Genomic DNA, 21880 nt, shown 5'->3' with positions numbered 1-21880 from the left:
GACGGACAAACGAACGTTTTGTATACCACGTGTGCATATGTAACTACAAGTAAATTCAGAATTACATCATTGGCATGTATGACTGTTGCACTATGCTAAATAGCAGTTGCATTATACCTTAACCTGGTGAATTTCTTTAATGAACTTGTTCAGCGTCCATTTTAAAATTGTTATCAATTTGGGAGATATCAAGTTGGTCGGCCAAAACTTCGCCAATGTGCAGGCTGGCCTGGCTCTATATTGCTGGCTAACTTAAAGACTAATCACTGCTTTTTTCAAAGGATTTAAGGTTAATTACTTTCGTCCATGAACAGGCTAAATCAAACCGAGCTTGCAATATTTCCCGTTTTACAGTGTTGGTTCACAAGTTAATTAGAACTAGTTAATGTTTCCCTTTTACTAGAACATTCCTTTCATACATGTTTTCATAATATCATAATTATAAGATATATTTCGCTTCGGAGTGAAATTTTATATAAATATTTCACCCTACCTTTGTGCTCTAGAAAGTATGTTTTAAAATACTTTTCTCTTCTTAGTGAGATATATTCCATATCCACTGAAAATTAACAAATACCATTTATATCTCACACCAAAAATTGGCAGATCCATATTAAAATAATGTATGCCAATCAATTACACAGTTGAAAGAGGTAAATAAAATATTTAAAAAGTTAAATTATTTACAACTTAGTCATGCTTTTCTTTTCGACCTAAAAACATCACATAGACACACGATGTATATCTAAATGTATTAAAACCCATTGCATGATGGCAACAATTTTAAACTTATCATCTACTAATTGAAACTTTGTTTTTAAGGTTTTCAACAAGAGTTTTACCACTTAACAACGAAAGATAAACACTTTAAATAGCTTATATGAAAGTTGTCAAGTCATTAACGAACTCCCTCCGAGGCTTCTTGTTATCTCACTATTGTTTTATGTTTGAAATGAAATTGGAGACAAAAGTATATATTGTTTTATTTAGATGTTACACTAAAGACAAATTAACATTAAACATTGATTTCTAATCTAGCTAAACTTTAGAGGGCTCAGTTTAACTGAAAGATCTTCAACTTTCAAATCCTTTTAACATCCATGTGAAAAACAGTTGTTGTTTTGTTTTTTTTTTTGTTTTTTTCATTTAAACGTGCTTATTTTCGCTGGTAATGAATGGATCTTCCATTTGATTCCATCGTGTCATGCTCGTATTTTTATTCACATGCAGATTATTATATAAAATTGATTGATTTGTAAAATCTGTAAAAGATTTACGTTTTTACGTTGGTTTTTTGTTTTTTGGTTTTTTGTTTTTGTTTTTTGTTGTTGTTTTTTTTGTAAATTATAGATATCAATGATGTGCTTAAGTTGATAAGAGACTTTAAAATCTATTTCACGTTAATTTGAAAGGTAATTAACTTATATATAAATTCAAATGTTTCATGATATCAGAGTTGTACAAGTTTTCACTAAATATAGTGAGAGAAGTGGTATATATCGTACATCTCAGTGGAAAGGTTTTTTAGGGTTTCCTCGTTTCTAGTAGTGAAAACGTTATTTGTGGTTTAATGTATAAATTCGGCTAACTGAAAACAGAAAATCTAGGGATGTAAAAAGAAAATATAGTACATAATCAAACTTTACATAAAAAAAGCTTTGTAAACATTTTTGCAAAACACATTTCCAAATCATCCGAGAAGACGTTTAAATTGCAAGATTAAGTCAATGATTGCACATGGTAATGTCGCACGTGCATGATGACGTGTGTTTGTATGTTTATTGTAGAGTTCAATAATATAATTGTCAAATAAAGAACAAAAAATGTTAAAGTGTCGTAACTGATTACTGCAATCTTGACATTTTTTTGTCAAAGATGATGTGTACATTTTCTTCACTCTCAGCTAACACCGGGTATAATACGCTATAGATCTGTGCGGATTTTTCACTAACTCCCCTAATACCAAATAAACACTCAATAATGATCTTAAGCCGAAAAATAAACTTTTATTCTTTACAACAATTAAATAAGGTAAGTTTAAACTACGTCCGCGGCTTTTGTTTGCTGACCCAACCATTATTCGCTTTCTCTCACATTCAAGATAAATATACTCTCACTAAAGTTTACTTTACAGTTTTGTACCAAATAGAAAAATAATGAAAACTTAATGGATTCCTATACACTCGCTTTTTGTTAAATCCCTCAGATTAAGAACTTGTTGGTTTAATTTCCGGACGGATAAAGATTCAAGATTATATTTTTTCGAAACAAAATCGACTTATCTTTTGGTCTAGTTTCTTCAGATATTGTCATATGATAAGATTGAACTTAACTAAGAAGTTGTTGAAAACGAGGCAGCAAAGATAATAACGCATCAATGATATTTTTGGTTTTAAGTGGATTAAATCCGGCTAAATAGAACAATATTTTCTCAGCAAGACAGATTTGGGAGCGTCAGTTTGGGTTGTCCAGGGACATGGCAGGATAATATTGATACCAAACCGTACTTGATCCCAATGTTTATGAAAATATTGAAAAACATCTGCTAGTTCTGCTACATCATTGACTTTCCTTTGATTAAGTTTTATAATTTTATGTACACGATTAGTACATTTAACAGGCACTTCTTATCGCTGCAAGTACATTGATACCATTCAGCGTTAATTTGTCCCTCGAGTTCAAGAATTTGTCGTCTGTCTTGACATTGTATACGTAGTTAATACACCAGTGCATTAAAATAAGAACAGAACAGAACTTTTTATTTTTGATTTGTACATAGTACAAAATATACAAAATAATTTTCAAGTAACATGTACATTTCATTGCAATCAATATAAAGAAATCAATAATATAAAGTAATCATTAATTGTAATGAAACTAAATTGATTGTTATTAAGCCTCAGTTAACTGAAGATGAACATATTTTAAAAGAAAACTCAATACCAAAATTACATTCTATCATTGAACATTATTTAAGATTGAAGTTCTAACTCTTTAATAGTCAAAGCATTTTGTAATAAACCAGAGACATAGTGTTATCTATGTCTCTGAATAAACTAACTAAAATAAGAAAAGTCCTGTTCTAGTAAATAACAAAATTATGCAAATATGTAAATAAAATTAAAAAAAGATGAATGTGCAAACATGCATTTATTCAAATGTAAACAGATTTACACGTTAACCATTTTATATAAAGGTAAATTATGATTTTTTTCATATTTGACAGACCAGTAGGGGTACAGATTTTAAGGTGGAGAGAAATATTTAAAAAAAAATATTTAAAAAAAAGTAAGAAACTGTTAATTTCAACTTAGCATTATACATGCATGGTAAATTAGACTAGTTAGTTACATGAATGATAAACGTTAGTAAAAAGAAACGCTATAAAATAACATAGCATCTAAAACATGTCTAATGTGTTTAGGTCTGAATTGTAATTATTTTACTATATATGTTTTTAATTTAGAGATCAAAAGTAGTATACAGTTTCCATAAGACTGGTTAGTTGACTGAGTTTCTTTAACTTTATACATAATTTTCAACATATGAGTGTTAATAAACATACTTAATATATGTTTTAATGTTAATTAATACATGACTTATACACATGTAAATGTTGGTATACATGACTTAAATGTTCCAAGCATCACTTATTAATGCTAGACTTATAAATGAGCCGCGTCATGACAAAACCAACATAATGGGTTTGCGACCAGCATGGATCCAGACCAGCCTGCGCATCCGCGCAGTCTGATCAGGATCCATGCTGTTCGCTATCAGTTTCTTTACTTGTTATAGGGTCTGTAAGCGAACAGCATGGATCCTGATCAGATTGCGCGGATGCGCAGGCTGGTCTGGATCCATGCTGGTCGCAAACACATTATGTTGGTTTTTGTCGTGACGCGGCTCAAATGTTTAAGGTACGCGAGAGAATACACTAACGGTGATAATGACCTTTCTACAGCACTTGTATAGTACAAGAGATGGTCATTTCAATTTCTTTGATTCTCGATTTCAACTCCAAAAATTCACTGTTTTAACTTAAAAAATTAATTGTTTTAAAGGAACTTCACTGAGGATTTTTGATATGACAGGACTGGAATTTTTTTTCGATTTGATGTAGATCTTGACCAATAATTTGTGTGCATAATTTTATATCATTCGCTCATTCCGTTTTTCCAGATATTTCATTCTAATTGAGAAAAGTGACCAAAATTTAAAAACGTTGCAACGCTTTTTACTCAAATCAGGCTGAAAATAGCACAAAAATGCGATTTTCAATTTGTTTCTGAGTATATTTCTTAACTGGTTTTGCATATATTTCTGTTGAAAATGTCCCAGCTGATCTTTGAAAGAATTTCAAACTTTATGGTTTTATGCTTTTGGACATGAGTAGAGTTTCTTTAACATACTAAATTCGTTAATTCGCGATTTCAAGTTCTTGAATTCACCAGTTTGTACATCCATGCTGTCTGATCAGATACGATATTGTCGTCTGCTAAAATTTAACATTTGATTTAATTACCAGAATCTCTAATATCAAACAATGGATAGTTCTAAACTCAAAACAAGACGAGTCCATTATATAAAATTAGCAAGGTGACCAACATAGTGCGTTTGCGACCAGCATGGATCAAGACCAGCCTGCGCATCCGCGCAGTCTGATCAGGATCCATGCTGTTCGCTTACCAACCCTATTACAAGTAGAGAAACTGATAGATCCTGATCAGACTGCGCGGATCTGGTCTGGATCCATGCTGGTCGCAAACGCACTATGTTGGTTTTGTCATGACACGGCTCATATTATTTTCATTATTTAGCAGCATTAAGATCAGAATAGTTTATAAGTTCTGTATGAGACTACGATATTATCAGACAGAGTTCATTACCGCGCTGATACTCGTATATACATGTACTTAAAACATTCGCAAAACGGATACGTAACTACAGAAATTTGTGTAGCAGATTCTAGTACATGTACTTTACCTCTTCTATATATTTTCACAATTTATATTATTGTTTTGTACTTGTTTTCTTAAAGTGATGGTTCTGTGAAGATGCTCGAATGAAACTTGGTCGCTAAATAATAACGCGTTATTTTCTTTTATTTTTTCCTTTTTCCGCTTTTTTAAGAAGCATTTCTATGTCTTTAAAAGAATGTTGTTTTTTTTCTGTTGATTCATAGTTTTAACACGGATGAAACCTCAAAAACGAGATAAAAATGTCGCTGTCACAATTCAGTAAACTCAAACATCTGTGTTCAATGTACATTTCTTAATAAATTTTCGAATTTTCTTCACAAAATATCAGCACACTAGATACTATAAGTAGAAAAGAAAATGATAATAAATCTAATATCATATAAATATTAGCAAACAAAATTACAGAAGCAGCTATTGTGGTTGTTGTTGTTTTTTTGGGGGGTTGTTGTTGTTGTTGTTGTGGTGGTGGTGGTGTTGTTGTTTTTTGTGGATTTTTTTAGTTGCTGTTATTTCCTTTATTATTTCTTATACATCTGTGATGAATATGATGAAAACTGTTTTGACCGAGAAATATAAACCCGTCAACTCGGATTCACACACGCAACTTCAATGGAATAAACTAGTGCCGAGAAACATTTATCATGTGTTTCACAAATATAAACTCAAGTTATTCTCTGACCTGTTGAAATCTGTGTGACAATATATGTAAAATACATAATGTAAGATCTGCAGCGTAATGTTGACATAATGTATCAAAATATTTCATGATATAAAAAATCTGTTTAAATCTTGCATGATTTTGGTAATTTAACCGGCTGAAATAAACGATTAAATATTATCCCAAATACTTTATATTAACAATTATAAAAAAATATCCGTATTTTTACAAGCCCCTTGTTCATTTGTTTTCCTTTTTCCTGAAAGAAGGATTATTTTAGGGTATGTTTTGATTTGACCAATCTGGAATAAAGAATATACAATACAAAATGTAAACAACACCATTAGCGGGATCCTCTGATCTTATAAAAATCTGTGTAAATCCGTAATACCTTAATGGAATCTTTGGATTTTAAACATAAATGTTTTTAATCATTATTAATTGGATAAAGACGTCTCCCGCATTACGGGGATTATTTATTTCTAGGCTCCGTTCTTTGCTGTATTTATTGTTGTACAATTAATGCCTCTATAGCAGGCAAATTTCCACGGAGATTGTGTTAACTTTACAAATATTTTATTAGTTGAATGAATTAATTGATACGTGATCATTATTATTAAGGGATAAAAATGAAAGATTAAGAAAATATAATTTTAGAAAACACAGTTTTTCGCTTAATTTTAAATTTATAAGTACATTATGACCACAAATGGGCAGCTACAGTATATTAATACATAAATGAGAGAAAAAATAAATATATTTGATTTAAATTTGAAAAAAAAAATATAATGGTCTGATATTTCACCTGTATTTTATAAACAGGAAAATATGCAAGTATTTTATTATTTATGACTAAGTCTTTTTATGAGGCGGAAAGCTGGAACAATTTTTTTTAATTCTTATTACATTTTTTTCTGATTAAATAAACATAAGCACTACCGCAGTGCTAGTATTTTCTGTTTATTATTCACAACATCGATAAAACAACACGCCTCAAATAGCTTGTCAGAGTATTTTAAAAACTGAAACAGATAAATTTATATACCAACATTTATTTATTCCCTCGGTCAATTTAATACTCCGTCTAAAATGATTCTGCTTTTGTTTATTATCTGAACATTTTTATTTCTACAAATGTTAATGTATTTTATAGTTTGTTTACGTAAAAGATTTCCGTTTCCTTGGAGAATTAATTATCTTTAAAAATATATCCATCAGTCGGATCATTTACTGTTCTGTGATTGACAGAGCTTCAAACAAAACAGATTTTACATAAATCCCTTTTTTCTGAATCTGCAGTTATATAAAACGGTAGAAATTCCCTTGAAATTCATTGATAGATCTTTTCAGATAAATACATTTTATTGTTTGAATCTTAGATGCTTAATTGCAATATAGTTTATTTACAACTTCAATTACCGACAACGTGACATCGGGTGCTTTGTAACTTCTGTAAATTATTTTTTGAACCGCGCTGCAATTAAGTCTTGTTGTACAAAAAGATTCTTGTTGATGCGATATTAATCTCAAAAGCGAGACAACATTAAACATATTTTGCAATGTGAAATTGATTGTAACAAATATTTAAATGGGCAATAAAAGTTAGATCCTAAACGCGTTTAAATATTTTACATACATCCCAAATCTAACTCCAACACCCCTCGGGAAATAACTTTTGTTTCTTAAAGTAATAATACAACACTTTCTTCATACTTTGTTGAAGTGTACAATTTATTATAACTCATCAATTTGAAAATGCCAATAAATAAAATGAATTAGTATGTAATTCTAACTTTTGACATATTCTATTATCAAAACAATATCAAATAATAGAAATAATATACAAAATCAGATAACTCTTTATAGAATAAAAGTATTTTTCGCTTTAGGCAGAAACTAAAAATGTTCAACATATTTTTTCCAGTAAAGCACTCGTGGTAGTCTATTCTAGCACGGTTCGCTGACAATGGGCGGAGCTATAACACCAAATTTGCATAGCGTATTTTCCATTGGCCCAGCGCTCTGCCTATCGAGTCCATTTATGGACAAAACATGGATTACTGTTTCATTTTCTTTACACTTTCTATCTAATATCGACAGATTATATGTAATTATTAAGATAGGGCGGATACTTGTCCCATTTAGTTGAATTAAATCGGAAAATTCGGATAGGCTGGATTAAAACCTTGTTTTCTACCATACCGAAAGGATTGCTTTAATTTGTACTTTATTTTCTATATAGTGAACGTGTTTGGTAACATCAATTTGTTACATTCAGTAAAATACAAGTGTATGACTGGATTTTTTTCTTGTATTTTCTAACAAGAGTGCGAAAAGTAAACGAGGAACAATGATGCACCATTTACCTCTTAGTTTTTACTACACACCGGAACAACTTAAGAATTTCTACAATTCTGAGCAGCTTAAATTACTTTATGGCAGTGAGCATCTTAAGGCAGCTTATGGACAAGAACAGTTGAAAGCTTTGTATAATCATGAACAATTAAAGACATTATGTAGCGCGGAGCAGCAGCTGAAAAATTTGTGTAATCAGGAGCAGCTAAAGTCACTACCCGGGAGTCCGGAAAGTATAAAAGCTATGCCAACATCTCCACTACTGGCCGGAAGTCCTCCGTCAACTTCAGGATCATCTTTGTTCTCCATTGATAACATACTCTCACAGAACCGTCCTCTTCTAGCGCATAGACCAACACCAACATATCCGTACCCGTATCCTCCAATGCCGCATCTTGCTCCAGAAATGTTTGGTAAGTATTTTTTTACTTTTATTTCACAATGAAGTTAGTAACATGCTTTTCTTTCTATGCGATTTTAATATTCGGGTTTTTTTTCGCTGTTGTTTTTTTTTCTTCTTTAAGATATTCAAAGGCATCATTTTTAGTTTATAAGTTAATGCTTATTCAAAATTTAAAAAAAAATGAATGGTTTAAACTGAAATATGCAAAAATTGAAGTTATTTACGAATATTGAATCGGTATAATTATAATAAGTAAATAGAAAAGGTGAAAATAAAAAAAAAATTTCGTTCTGATGTCGGTTATACATTTCATGTTCTTTACTACCTTATATAATACCATATAGAATATAATTAATATATAAAATAATAAAACATATTTATTACGAGTGAAAATCGTCATATCAACATGATTTCCCTGATCATTATCAACAAAATTATATAAGAGAGATAATAATGTTACATTTTGTTCAATTATAAATAAATGTTGTTAAATATTGTTATAATTATCAACATTTTATTTTCAAAATGGTCTAAGCAATGTCCATCGCCATCAATAGCGCTCCGGTATATTGATAATATAATCTTTAACTTTAGGAACATGTATTTTAGTACATTTTTGTCGTAAAAAAAGAATACTTATAGGGAATAAGATATTGTCCAGCTATTGTTTTTTAAGAACACATAATGATTTGTTAATATTCTACGGTTTTTTATATTTCCATATTATCAATTGTGAAATTTAATTTTGTCAATATAATTACCAAAATATTATGTTTTGGCTTAAATATTATGTTTTGACTGCATTATTTATTTCATACATTACTGACAAAATTAAAGTGAAATATTAGTTATGTTCAGGACTAAAATCTGTGTTAAACGTCAGATAAATTTTAAGGTAACATCTTGTATTATAATCAGAATAATAATTATATTTCTGTTTCATAGAACGAAAAAAAAAACAACACATATACACAACATTAATTCTTCATTATTTAGTTAAAAAATTGATTGACGCGTTCCAACTTTACGGTAAATATTTTAGTAATAAAAAGATGAATGCGTTTAAGATTAATCTAAGATTAATAATAAACTTCTTATATGTTTATTACTATTCAAAAGAAGGACGAGAGGATGTTGACAATCTTTTAGAATTGCATTATAAACAGTTTGTCGTCTGCAAAATAAACTAGCTATTCATTTATCATCTTAAGCATAATCGGAATCGTACATACAGAATATCATAATTTCTTTTCGCTCAATTCTTTTCGAAAATATCCCCATTCCTAACTGATGTCTTACAAAATCTGATAAAAGATTTTTCAATGATAAATTGTCCATCATATGCTTTTGTAAATATTTTGAAAATATTCTTTCAACATTTCCCGCAAAAAGTTAAGATTAGATGTTTAAGACATGTAAGTAAATGTCACGGCAAATGCTTTGAACATGTGATTTCACGATGATAATTAGACCAAATATGCACGCGAGCCCCTAGCAACTCCCGAAACAAATCGAATTTAGATTAAATCGTCAAAATAGTGACTTTGAAGCATACACGTTGATGTTTCAATTTTCAAGGATATAAAACTGTCCCCTTCAGCACCATGTTTAGATTACATACTTTACATTATTTGATTTGTAAATAACAATGTTAAAAGGGGGGGCTTTTAGAAGTAGTAAATTGATTTTTACTTCGCAGCTATATATTAATTAAAATAACTTATCAAATTTATCTCTCTGAGTATGGGTTGCTAAATATTGTAATTTTATGTCTCATACTGTATTTAAATGTATATCTTTTTACTTTATTTCGAAGATGTAACTTAAACACATATTCTCTCACGTTTTCTTGTTGGTCAGTGGTTAAAATAGATGTTAAAAGAGATGGTATGCTTTCTGTCTTTGATATAAAATACTATCTTAAGATGCGAATTAATTTTAATTGTTAAAGTATTTTGTACTAAAGTAAACTTTTTAAAGGGGGGAGACTGGAAGATCGTGGCAGCCGATAAGCTGGACTCGTTGACAGTTCACAAACTCCGTCCTCGTATTTCATGCCAGTAAATTTTTACAAGTCTATAATAAACTAGCATATATATTACCACAACAAAAGGATTAAAACTCTACATCTTTGAATATCTAAATAAGACTAAATTACTAAAACATTGAAGTAAAATCTAGAGGTAATATATAAAAAGTGACGGACTGGTGTGGGACGAGTTCTATGTAAGAAAATAAACAATTTTATTGTTTTAAAGAAATAAAAAGTAATTGTTTTAGAAGATATAATCTTGTAAATATCAATATATTCTCATCGGCTTGATGGGAAAAAATAATTGTTTGAAATAGTTTCAGTTTTACATCTATAAGTTTATTCTACCATACAGTTCAATGATACTAAGCGAGGAAATATCTGTAATATAATTACATTATCACTGATAATAAATGAACAAAACAAAACGTAAATATTTTAATTATTTATCGTCTGCTCACAACTTTTGAATTCATTAAAGCTGAAATCCTGAAAATGGTTTTAATTATTTAGCATTTACGCGGATAATTTTTCATTTTATGGTGATAAATTTGAAAATTTATTTTGTTTAGATATAATGATAAATTCCCGTTGAATTATTATAAAATTTTAATCAGACGCGCCAGCAAAATAAAGCCATATTTGTTTTAATTTTGTCACCCACATTATTGAATTCAAAGTAATAAAATGATAAGAATTAATTAAATCTGTTAAGATAAAAATGCAATAAAGTATCGCGTCGCGCCTTCTGTACAGAAAGCATTCTTCAATAATGCAATATTCTTTATTACTTAAATTAATCCAATTTGTTTAATATATTAGTTATGAAAACAACATACATGATCTTCAGAAAACGCGTAAATCCTATCAAAATTAACAACAGCATAAACAACATCATCCGCCGGCAGCACTTTGATGCTTTCATAGATTAATGCGATAATCCCCCATATCCAATTAACCTATTCTAACGCCTGAAAAGTAAAGACAGAGACATTTACTTTTATTTCAATATACAAATAGAGTTTTTAATTCAAGTAAGAATTTATTTCCTAAACGAATTGTATTTTGTTGGTTCAGCTTAACATTCTAAAAGTCGGCGGTTTTGTTTGATATACTAAACACGTGTAAAATCCCCCTTGCAAAGGTGTTTTAATCCCTGTTAGAAAACTAAGAAGTGTTTAAGCATTATTTATTCTGAGCCAACTCAAATGAATGAGGACCCGAGAACAGACAAACATGTCCGTCTTTGAATAAATATGTCGTTTATATTTGTCGTTGATAGGTGATGAAATTAAATGAAAATGTGTCTAGCGAAGAACATAAAAGAGTCTTTAAAAATTCTTTATATTTAACTTAAAATAAGATAACATACAAAAAAATATAAAACAAAAAAAAATCGTACTAAAGATATTTACAACTAGCCTATTACTTTGTTAAAAATAAGTTAAACGATAAATCACATCAAATTTATTATAATAATAATCTTGAATTTATCATTAATAAGTTTGTTCTGAAATTGTAAAATGAAAATAAAATGTAGTAAAAATGTGACGGGAACATTACAAAATATTTTTAGATGAAAATAAATGATGGATTTATACCCTTTCTCTTTTCAGCCGCGGCATATCATCCACTTCAAAGCTTTTTGAATCCAATGGATCTAATGCGAGCTGGTCAAAAACGAAAGCGTCGTCACAGGACTATATTCACAGAGGAACAACTGGAAGAATTAGAAAATACCTTCAACAAAACACACTACCCTGACGTGTTACTCCGCGAGGAACTTGCCATGAAAGTTGACCTGAAGGAAGAGAGGGTTGAGGTAAGAAAACATATCATTTACTTTATTTATTTTTTATATTTTACTTAACATATATCTGTGTTAAATTTGTGAGGAGAATGCGAATTTTCATTCAGCTAAAACATATATTTGAAAGTGAATAAGCGGGACGAAAATAAGGCTGTAAATCAGAAGTCATTTCATGATAAAACAACATGTGTGAAACATTTAAACAAATATACAGGACACTTTTTTAAAAGAAATTGGTATTAAATATAATCATACAATCTCAAAAATAATGAACTGTTAATTAAAACAAAGAATGGAAGATAAAGATTTTAATAGCACATAGATAAATCGACATAAGTATCTACGGGGTCTTTTCATTAAAATACAGAAGCAACCAATGCCATATATGTACATTTTAAATTATTTATTTTAATATTCAATGCAAAATAAATAAATGAAAAAAAATAATAATAAAACAAAACAAATAATAATAATAAAAAAAACAACATCTGCAATATAAATCAAATATATATTAAGTTAAAGTCAACACAAAATACATATATTGATCCGGAAGATATTTTCATGATCACTTTACGGGTACTAATTTGAATATAAATGAAATCATATTTTAAATCTAATCTACAGCCAAACGACTGTTGTGTGCTGTGAAGTTTATACTTTGAACACGTTTAATATTGCTTTATTAATTGGCGTTTAAAATGATATTATGTTTTTTCTGTAGGATATTTATCCAGTTACTTTGTGACATTGCTTCTTTACTGAAATCATATTAATTATAATGAAAATTTCACCGCTCAACAATATGTCGTCTGTATCCGAACCCAGCTGTTTACAAACTCCTGTCATTTAATTTCAAGAGATCTATTAGATGATTATCAGATTTTCTATACGGGCAATTACAATTATTCCAAATAAACATAAAATTTTCACTTTTAAATTACCCATATAATATTTTATTGATGATAGTATAAAGCATTTTTCAACTTTTCGTGCTTTTACCGTGAGTCAATATGATGAAAATTGCAGTTAAGTGACGATTTTAACAGCTCTACTGGGGTTAGTCAAGGGTTTATCTTGCCTCTACATCTTTTACCTTAAGAATGATACTTTTGTGGTTTAATGTACAGCTAATCATGTGTATAAACAATCATCGTGGCAGTTTCACGTATTACTTAATATCCTAACAATTTTAAATCCATACGGTGTGAATTAAAAGGATGATACTTTAGTTTTATTGCCCTTTTCAAAGGGTTTACTTATTTATTGAGAGTTTATCTCACACATAATTCGCATTCTGACTCACATAATGACTTTCTGCAAAATTAGCGGTCTGTCACCCGTGATCATTTTTAAAAAGATATTAAAATGAAAATAAAAGAACATGTGTTTGGATTTTCGTTTATCTGCAAGTTTGAAACTTAATAAAACCAATACATATTTATTTATCACTTTAAACGATATGCTATTTTGTTACCTGGAAAAAAATAGTCATTTTCAATTCTGATGCGTTTCAGATAGTATCTATTATCATAAATTAAGATAAAAGCTGTTGCCTTCATCTGTATATCTCATTTACTTTCCATCGTATTCTATCAAATTAGTGGGAATATATTGATCAAAAGTGTCTTACATTTCAGGTCTGGTTTAAAAACAGACGAGCAAAGTGGCGCAAAACAAAACGCGAGGAAGAGGCAGCTAGGCGTTCTGATGATATAAAAAGGAAGACCCAGCAGACGACATCTGAATCGTCTGTTAAAGACTCTTCTGAACGCGTATGCGTTGACGTGTGTGACGACAAAGAATCTGTGTCTGATAATGAACTAGGAGCCGCATCAGAACTTTCTTATTCCTCTAAAGATAACAGAAATGACAGTTTTTGTGAAAGCGATGTTTCATGTCCATCTAGTCCAGTAAATATTACCTATAACACCGTTTCCGGTGATGAACAAGAACTTCCGCATGATCGGTCAAGGGAGGGTTCGTCATGATACCTCAGTGAAATCTGTTGATATTTTATTTATTTGGCCATAAGATTATTAAGCAGTAGGGTTTCTTGGCATTCAATGATTAAATGTGTCGGTTGGAGCGTCAGGCGGAAGTTGTTCAAAGTGCTGTGTCAGACGTAGACTTCATGCAAGACTCCATAATAAGGCGAAGTCGAGGTGGAAACCCCGTTTCTTTAATAACATTCAGTCGGCGGTTTGTGATATGTATATAAGAGTATATAATATAGAATTTGTGGGTTGCGAATGTGTAATGTTTTCTTTATATTATTGTTTCATTGAGAGGTCTGACTAACCGTGGATAATTGCATAATACTCATTAAAATAAATTCAAGAAACAATGTTTGTGTCTTATATATATCATGTATTATTTGCATTAACATTTTGTTGTTGAAAACAATGTAAACCATAAAAATTCTATTTCCCCGGTCCACCTCTCCCCCAAAGAATCGACTATATAAATGCAGTGTTTCTACAAGGCGTTATTAGTAGTCCTGAGATTCTAGTACTATGAACCCATGTTTCCAGTCATAATCCCTAAAAAATGCCTATTCGTTTATAATATACTATATTTTGACTTATAACACGTTGTACGTGTAGCAGGAGTTCACGTTGCGAACTTCCTTGTAGTAGCACGTTATTTTACCGACAGTGCCCCGATTGTGGAAAAAGAGATAATACAATCAAAGAGCGTATGGCTCGTATCTTTAAAACCATATATTAGTTATTAACTTATTACTGTATTCTACATGAAGATTTGATCATTTTATACATCATTTGACTTGTATTGAAATGGATTGATTCGTGTTAGCAGAATAATGAATATTGAAGTTTACCTGCTTAAAGTCTCATCCCTTGTAACAGATGGTAATTCTGTTATAAATAATAATGAATATGTCACAGCTTCATGCTTTTTTGCTCGTTCAATTATTGATGAAAAATAAATATAAAGTACATACCTCATTCATAACTAGATACTTCATCAAGGATTAATAGCTTATATGAGCATTAATGGTGTCCGCAGAGACATTCTAGTATTTATAACCATTGGCATGAAATTTCAGTAAATATTCGATTGTGTATGTGTGTATATGTTCACCCAACAAAACCAATATAGATCCAACAAACCGATTTTGCACATAACGGACTTTTCTAAATACTTTCAAAAGTCAGCTAGTACATTAAATTAGCAGTATCGTACATAGTGCTGTGTTGTGTCCGAGTAAATCTTAACACTAGAAGTATCGTGCATTGTGTTGTGTTGTGTCCGAGTAAATCTTAATACTAGAAGTATCGTGCATGGTGCTGTGTTGTGTCCGAGTAAATCTTAACACTAGAAGTATCGTGCATTGTGTTGTGTTGTGTCCGAGTAAATCTTAATACTAGAAGTATCGTGCATGGTGCTGTGTTGTGTCCGAGAGTAAATCTTAACACTAGATATATCGTACATAGTGCTGTGTTGTGTCCGAGTAAATCTTAACACTAGATATATATCGTACATAGTGCTGTGTTGTGTCCGAGTAAATCTTAACACTAGAAGTATCGTGCATGGTGTTGTGTTATGTCTGTGTAAAATCTGAACACTAGCAGTATCGTGTGAGGGTGCTGTGTTGTGTCCGAGTAAATCTTAACACTAGAAGTATCGTGCATGGTGCTTTGTTGTGTCCGAGAGTAAATCTGAACACTAGAAGTATCGTGCATGGTGTTGTGTTATGTCTGTGTAAATCTGAACACTAGCAGTATCGTGCAGGGTGCTGTGTTGTGTCCGAGTAAATCTTAACACTAGAAGTATCGTGCATGGTGCTGTGTTGTGTCTGTGTAAATCTGAACACTAGCAGTATGGTGTTGCTGGGTTGTGTCCGAAAAAATCTGAACGCACACAGTTATGGTGTTGCTGGGTTGTGTCCGCGAAAATCTGAACGCACACAGTATGGTGTTTGCTGGGTTGTGTTCCGAGAAAAAATCTGAACACACACAGTATGGTGTTGCTGGGTTGTGTCCGAGAAAATTTGAACACACCGCAGTATGGTGTTGCTGGGTTGTGTCCGAGTAAATCTGAACACACACAGTATGGTGTTGCTGCGTTGTGTCCGAGTTAAATCTGAACACACACAGTATGGTGTTGCTGTGTTGTGTCCGAGTAAATCTGAACACACGCAGTATGGTGTTGCTGGGTTGTGTCAGCGAAAAAATCTGAACGCACACAGTATGGTGTTGCTGGGTTGTGTCCGCGGAAAATCTGAACACACACAGTATGGAGTTGCTGGGTTGTGTCCGCGAAAATCTGAACACACGCAGTATGGTGTTGCTGGGTTGTGTCCGCGAAAATCTGAACGCACACAGTATGGTGTTGCTGGGTTGTGTTCGAGAAAATCTGAACACACACAGTATGGTGTTGCTGGGTTGTGTTCGAGAAAATCTGAACACACGCAATTTGGTGTTGCTGGGTTGTGTCCGAGTAAAGTAAATCTGAACACTAGCAATATCGTGTGACTGTGTTGTGTCCGAATAAATCTGAACACTAGCAGTATCGTGTGATTGTGTTGTGTCCGAATAAATCTGAACACTAGCAGTATTGGGTCGCTGTGTTATGTCCTAGTAAATCTGAATACAGGCTGTATGGTGTTGCTGTGTTGTAACCGAATAAATCTAAACACTAGCAGTATCGTGCCTGGTGCTGTGCTGTGGACGAGTAAATCTGAACACATGCAGTATGGTGTTGCTGGGTTGTGTCCGCGAAAATCTGAACACACACAGTATGGTGTTGCTGGGTTGTGTCCGCGAAAATCTGAACACACGCAGTATGGTGTTGCTGGGTTGTGTCCGCGAAAATCTGAACACATGCAATATGGTGTAGCTGTGTTGTGTCCGAGTAAATTTGAACACATGCAATATGGTGTAGCTGTGTTGTGTCCGAGTAAATTTGAACACATGCAATATGGTGTTGCTGTGTTGTGTTGTGTCCGAATAAATCAGAACACACGCAGTATGGTTAGATATCAACAACTTCTTGGATATTAAATGCATTTATATTAAAATACAAATAAACCAAAGTCATTATTTCTACACAAATATTTATTCCGATTTTATTTAGTCATATGTATAGCTTCAATAATATGCAGTCAGAATAATGTAAAGAATAATATAAAGTATAATGACTTTATCCTAATTAAACGTAAACTTTGATCGCTCTGTTCGTATGGTGTATGCTTCATTTCATTCAATAAAAAAAGAAGAAATTATTTCTAAAATAAAAGATCATTGGCTAGCAGAGACAAACGTATAAAAAATATAGACAAATCTACTGAATTTGGAAGAAAATTACAAGTGAATAATATTTTTAAGAAAATTAGTTTAGATTAGAGATACATGTAAGACTAGTGCTATATATGGAATGTTTGTGAAACAAAAAAACTGTAGTCTACAAAACACATGACGTGAAATGTGCGTTAAAATTAGGCAGTTAAATTATATCTTTTAGTGATATCGAACTGAGCCTTTTAATAGAAAATATGCTATATATGCTTAATTATCTAAAAATTGACAAAGAAAATCACGGTTTTTCTTTTGAAATTTAAAACCAGTTGTTGAATAGTGAATAGGCGGAATGCTGTCTTTACTGTGGCCACACGAAGCAAAAATTCAAGTACAAAATTCTTACTGAACCAAATATGTAGCCTCTTTATCTTTTTATTGTGCGGTATATTCTAATGTTTATTACAACATAAAATATATCTGAAACTAAGTTAAGTTTGTAGTTCTTTATTGCCCAGACAGATATAAGTAAATACGATCAAAAAGGTCTCATAAAGTAGCATTTACAGTAGATAATGCTATTCTCAAAAACAATATTCGGAAAACAGCAGATGTTTTTAATCGTTCATTTTTATCTATAATCATGCATATATTACATCACTATATGAGGAAGGAGAAAATGTGTTTTATTAGGTTATGAATATACAAACTTTAATATGATATTTCAACGTAACATATGCATATCGCACATATCAAATTTTGTAACCATTCAAGACTATTTTTCATCTTATTAATTGTATAATTGTCATTTAGCCATGTTTAAAAAGTAACCAAAATTACTTTTTTATAATGCATTAGTCATAATCTAGGTTCTAATATATGCATGCTTCATACATAGCATGAAAAAGTAGAAAAGGCATGACATAAAACAAGATAAACTTCTTAAGAAAAGTTTTTAAAAATATACAGAAAGTAAAACATATTATATGTACCCATCTTGATATAAAGAATACTGGATATTGGCTACATATTAGATCTTCAAAACATGAATGGAGGGTCGGTGAGCGCCGGCCTAGTGATTATTATTATTGTTGTTGTTGTTGTTGTTGTTAGCCAGTAATTTTACCCAGGCGACCAGCGCAAGATCACCCTGCACATCCGTTCCGTCTGACGCCTTTTTGTGCCCCATTGTATTAATGGTTTTGTCAAGATTGGAAACATGAAAACGTTCATTTAAGATATTTTATGTGGTAAATATACTAAACATTTAACTAAACATATTCGATTTAAAGTATACGCGATCACTGTGTCTTGATATACCTTGATATCAGTTTTATAATTAAATAACCCCTACGATAAAGATATAGATGATAGCATTATGTCGGGATGTTTTGTGGTTTTGAACTTTATCCTCGGGATCACGGTACACTGTAAATGAGGAGAACACCGGACGCGTTCACACTTGTTCAATTTTGGAACATTGCGCGTTTATATTTTGAATGCCTGTGTTCAGAAAAGGAGTTCTATTTACGAGTTGAACACTTATCATTTGAACGTCAGTGTTCAATGGTAGTCCTTCTGACTAGACAACATGAAAGAATTTGAGTTTTTGACAACTTGGGTAAGTTTTTTGGTCAATATATTGTCAGTTGGGGTTACATTTACGCAATTTAACAAGTAATGGTGCTTAAATAATTAAAACATTTTAAAGTGGAACATGATATGAACAGTAGCGTTCATCGAATGTTCTAATTGAGAACGTTTCTAAAAATAGATTTGTGACAATTTCTGACGTCATTCAAGTACCACAACAACAACAACAACAAGTAAGCGTTGGCGAAACGCAAGCTGAACACTTTACACTAACAATGACTAAAATTGAAGTGAAAACGGTATTAACTTTTACTTCTTTAGCATTCTTTTTTATCCATAATTAGATCTATTTTATTTTTCTGAAAAGAACTAAGTCGTCATATTGTTGTAGTTATTAACGTGTCTCCTTACGTGTAAAGAAGAAGATCTATGTGAAATTGTAGATTTTTTCTGAGTAGTCGGGGTTAGACCTATTTAAATGCAAAGATTAATGAATTATTTAGAAATTATGTATAGATCTTTGTATGATATATTGTGTTGCTTTATATTTTAATAGGATAGCGAGTAAGTAGTGTTGTTTCAAGCAGTGATGAAAGATTTGAACTATATAGACTGTAGATCTACAGAAACTGTTCCAGACTTGCATACAGATCTTTGAGGTTTGTTTCCTTAAACAATATTAGGTTGATAATATTTAAATTCTAACATTTCCAAATGAGCTTTTATTGTTAATCAAATCATTTTATATTCTATAACTGTTACAAAGATGGCCTGACATTGTGTCTCAAATAAATTGTGTCGTACAAGAGTCGTAGCTACGGATTCAAATCGACTTTGTGAGAATGTGCATGGCCCTGGTGATGTCAGAATTGTATTAAGATAATCTGACTTGAAGGTGGTGTCTGATAAATCGTTAGATAATGCTTAAACATAATATATATATAATATACATGTATGTCAACCACTTACTAGTCTTAGGCTGTTATTCTCTATATCAGAAGTTTGAACTGTAAAGAATGATTTATCTCATAGGAAGCAACTATAAGCCTTTAAATCACCAGCATGTTAATAAATTCCATTAATGTTTTCCAGGATAGTGAAGAATATGATTGTCCTGCTAAATTGGAGACAAATGAAAACACCCCGCACAAACTGATGACATACACTACAGAGGGGAGCAACTGTCCTTTGGTGTTTCGACATAGACTATTGATTATTGTTTAGATACTCTCGCAGCAGTTTGTATTTGCGAAGAAATTTAAGAAATTATTCTTAATTCATGTGTTATGTTAAGAAAACTGCATTCATGCACACAAGAATATAACACATAAAAATACAACATGTAATAACAATAAGTGAAACAATGCTAGGATATTGAGAGACAGGTTATGTTGCTGTGTGATTACTCGTATTTTTGTGGTCTGAAATGAAACGCAAAATTCATGTACAAACAAATAACTGAAAGAACTTTGTAAAACAGTATTCAATTTTTTACATTTTGATCATAATTGTTAATCTTAAAATCTCTTCATTTGCTTATCAGGCATAGAGTTAGAAAATAATAAGAAATTTTGGATAACATTATTCATTTTGTTATTGTGAATAACTAAAGAATAATTAAAAAATCTCAATATGATTCTTTGTTTTATGACTTATATCTGTTGTTTTATCAGGTGTTCAAATGTTAACATAAGTGTTCATCAGTGTTCTAACTTTTAACATACCTAATTTTGAACATGTTCTATGCGTTCAATATCTGTTGCATCGTAATTGAACGCGTCTGGCATTTAAAAGTAGAACACCTGAGTGTTCATAACATGTTCTATAATGGAATGGTTTGGTGTTAAGATTTTAACGTCAACGTTAAAATTTGAACCCTAGATGTTCATAAGGCGTTAGTATATGAACGGTTGGAGACAAAAGTTGAACACTAGTATTAAGAAATGGAACGCGTCTTGGCGTTCAATATCTGTTGCAAATAGGCGTTCAAGATGTGTTCTATTCTTGAACATTTACATTTACAGTGTAGTAAGCCACTTTGAATTCACCAGAGCATTGTTCAGCCACCTACCTCATCTGTCCTGGGCAGACTGTCATGATCAAGTAGTTTACCAGTACTAATTCATTCACTTTTCAAGTAATTGGTATTATTTCTGTACATGCCAGAGCAGAGGTACAGTGCTAATGACTGTAGAAAGGATTTCAGGATCAATCACAACGAAAGCCATTAGAACCTTCCTGTTGGGAATCTAACTCGAGTCTCCCGATTCACATTCCAACGCCACCAACTAAGCTAACCCGCCCGATAGATACTCGGGAAGTTTGTATTAGGATCATAGGAAATAATCTTAGCTCGAAGTATTTCAATGTTTGTCATAAAGCAAAAACTATCATTATCAACACGCTTTCGTTGCAGCAATGGTCGAGTGGTTAACGCGTCGGCCAAGTAGTATCCGGATCTCTAGCTGCACGAGTTCAAACCGCGTCATGGACAAGTCGTTGCTTTCTTGAGCAAGACACTTTACACTCGTTGGTTCAAGGTATTGGTTGGTTCAAAGAACGGATTCGAGAGTGTGGCTTTAAGTTTATAGCTTCCTACACAATCGAATTTAAATAAATTCTGTATAAAATTATAAACTATAAACTATAAACCCCCAACCCCGCGCGCTGAAAGTGAAACATATACATGTATAGTGTTGTCTCACTATTTTATAATGTTATTTCCATAACGAATTTTCGTTATGGGCTCTAACGTACATGTATGTATACACACTTATCAAGGATGACGA

The 21880-nt window shown here is 31.6% G+C and overlaps 1 protein-coding gene and 1 long non-coding RNA gene across 2 annotated transcripts; both read left to right on the top strand.

Moving 5' to 3' along the window:
• Positions 1-7730: 7730 nt before the first annotated feature.
• Positions 7731-14584, top strand: LOC132737037 (homeobox protein OTX2-like). Its single transcript, XM_060724271.1, has 3 exons — positions 7731-8408; positions 12047-12252; positions 13878-14584. The coding sequence occupies exons 1-3, from the start codon at positions 7991-7993 to the stop codon at positions 14226-14228; spliced, it is 975 nt and encodes a 324-aa protein (XP_060580254.1). The 5' UTR covers positions 7731-7990; the 3' UTR covers positions 14229-14584.
• Positions 14585-18926: 4342 nt separating this feature from the next.
• On the top strand, positions 18927-21113 carry LOC132737024 (uncharacterized). Its single transcript, XR_009626669.1, has 3 exons — positions 18927-19390; positions 19648-19750; positions 20184-21113. It is a non-coding gene; the product is annotated as an uncharacterized LOC132737024 (long non-coding RNA).
• Positions 21114-21880: the final 767 nt, after the last annotated feature.

The sequence above is a fragment of the Ruditapes philippinarum genome, unplaced genomic scaffold, assembly GCF_026571515.1.
Source record: "Ruditapes philippinarum isolate M1 unplaced genomic scaffold, ASM2657151v2 ctg2327_1_1_1_1, whole genome shotgun sequence".
In the NCBI taxonomy this organism is placed as follows: domain Eukaryota; kingdom Metazoa; phylum Mollusca; class Bivalvia; order Venerida; family Veneridae; genus Ruditapes; species Ruditapes philippinarum.
The sequence above is the reverse complement of the archived record's forward strand: the minus strand, read 5'-3'. Positions and strand labels throughout refer to the sequence as shown.

What these genes read in the sequence shown, in the direction of transcription:
- LOC132737037 (XM_060724271.1), top strand. Translation starts at nt 7,991, where the DNA reads ATGATGCACCATTTACCTCTTAGTTTTTACTACACACCGGAACAACTT. An exon ending in TCTTGCTCCAGAAATGTTTG is followed by an intron (nt 8,409 to 12,046) that starts GTAAGTATTTTT and finishes TTCTCTTTTCAG; the next exon opens with CCGCGGCATATCATCCACTT. An exon ending in TGAAGGAAGAGAGGGTTGAG is followed by an intron (nt 12,253 to 13,877) that starts GTAAGAAAACAT and finishes CTTACATTTCAG; the next exon opens with GTCTGGTTTAAAAACAGACG.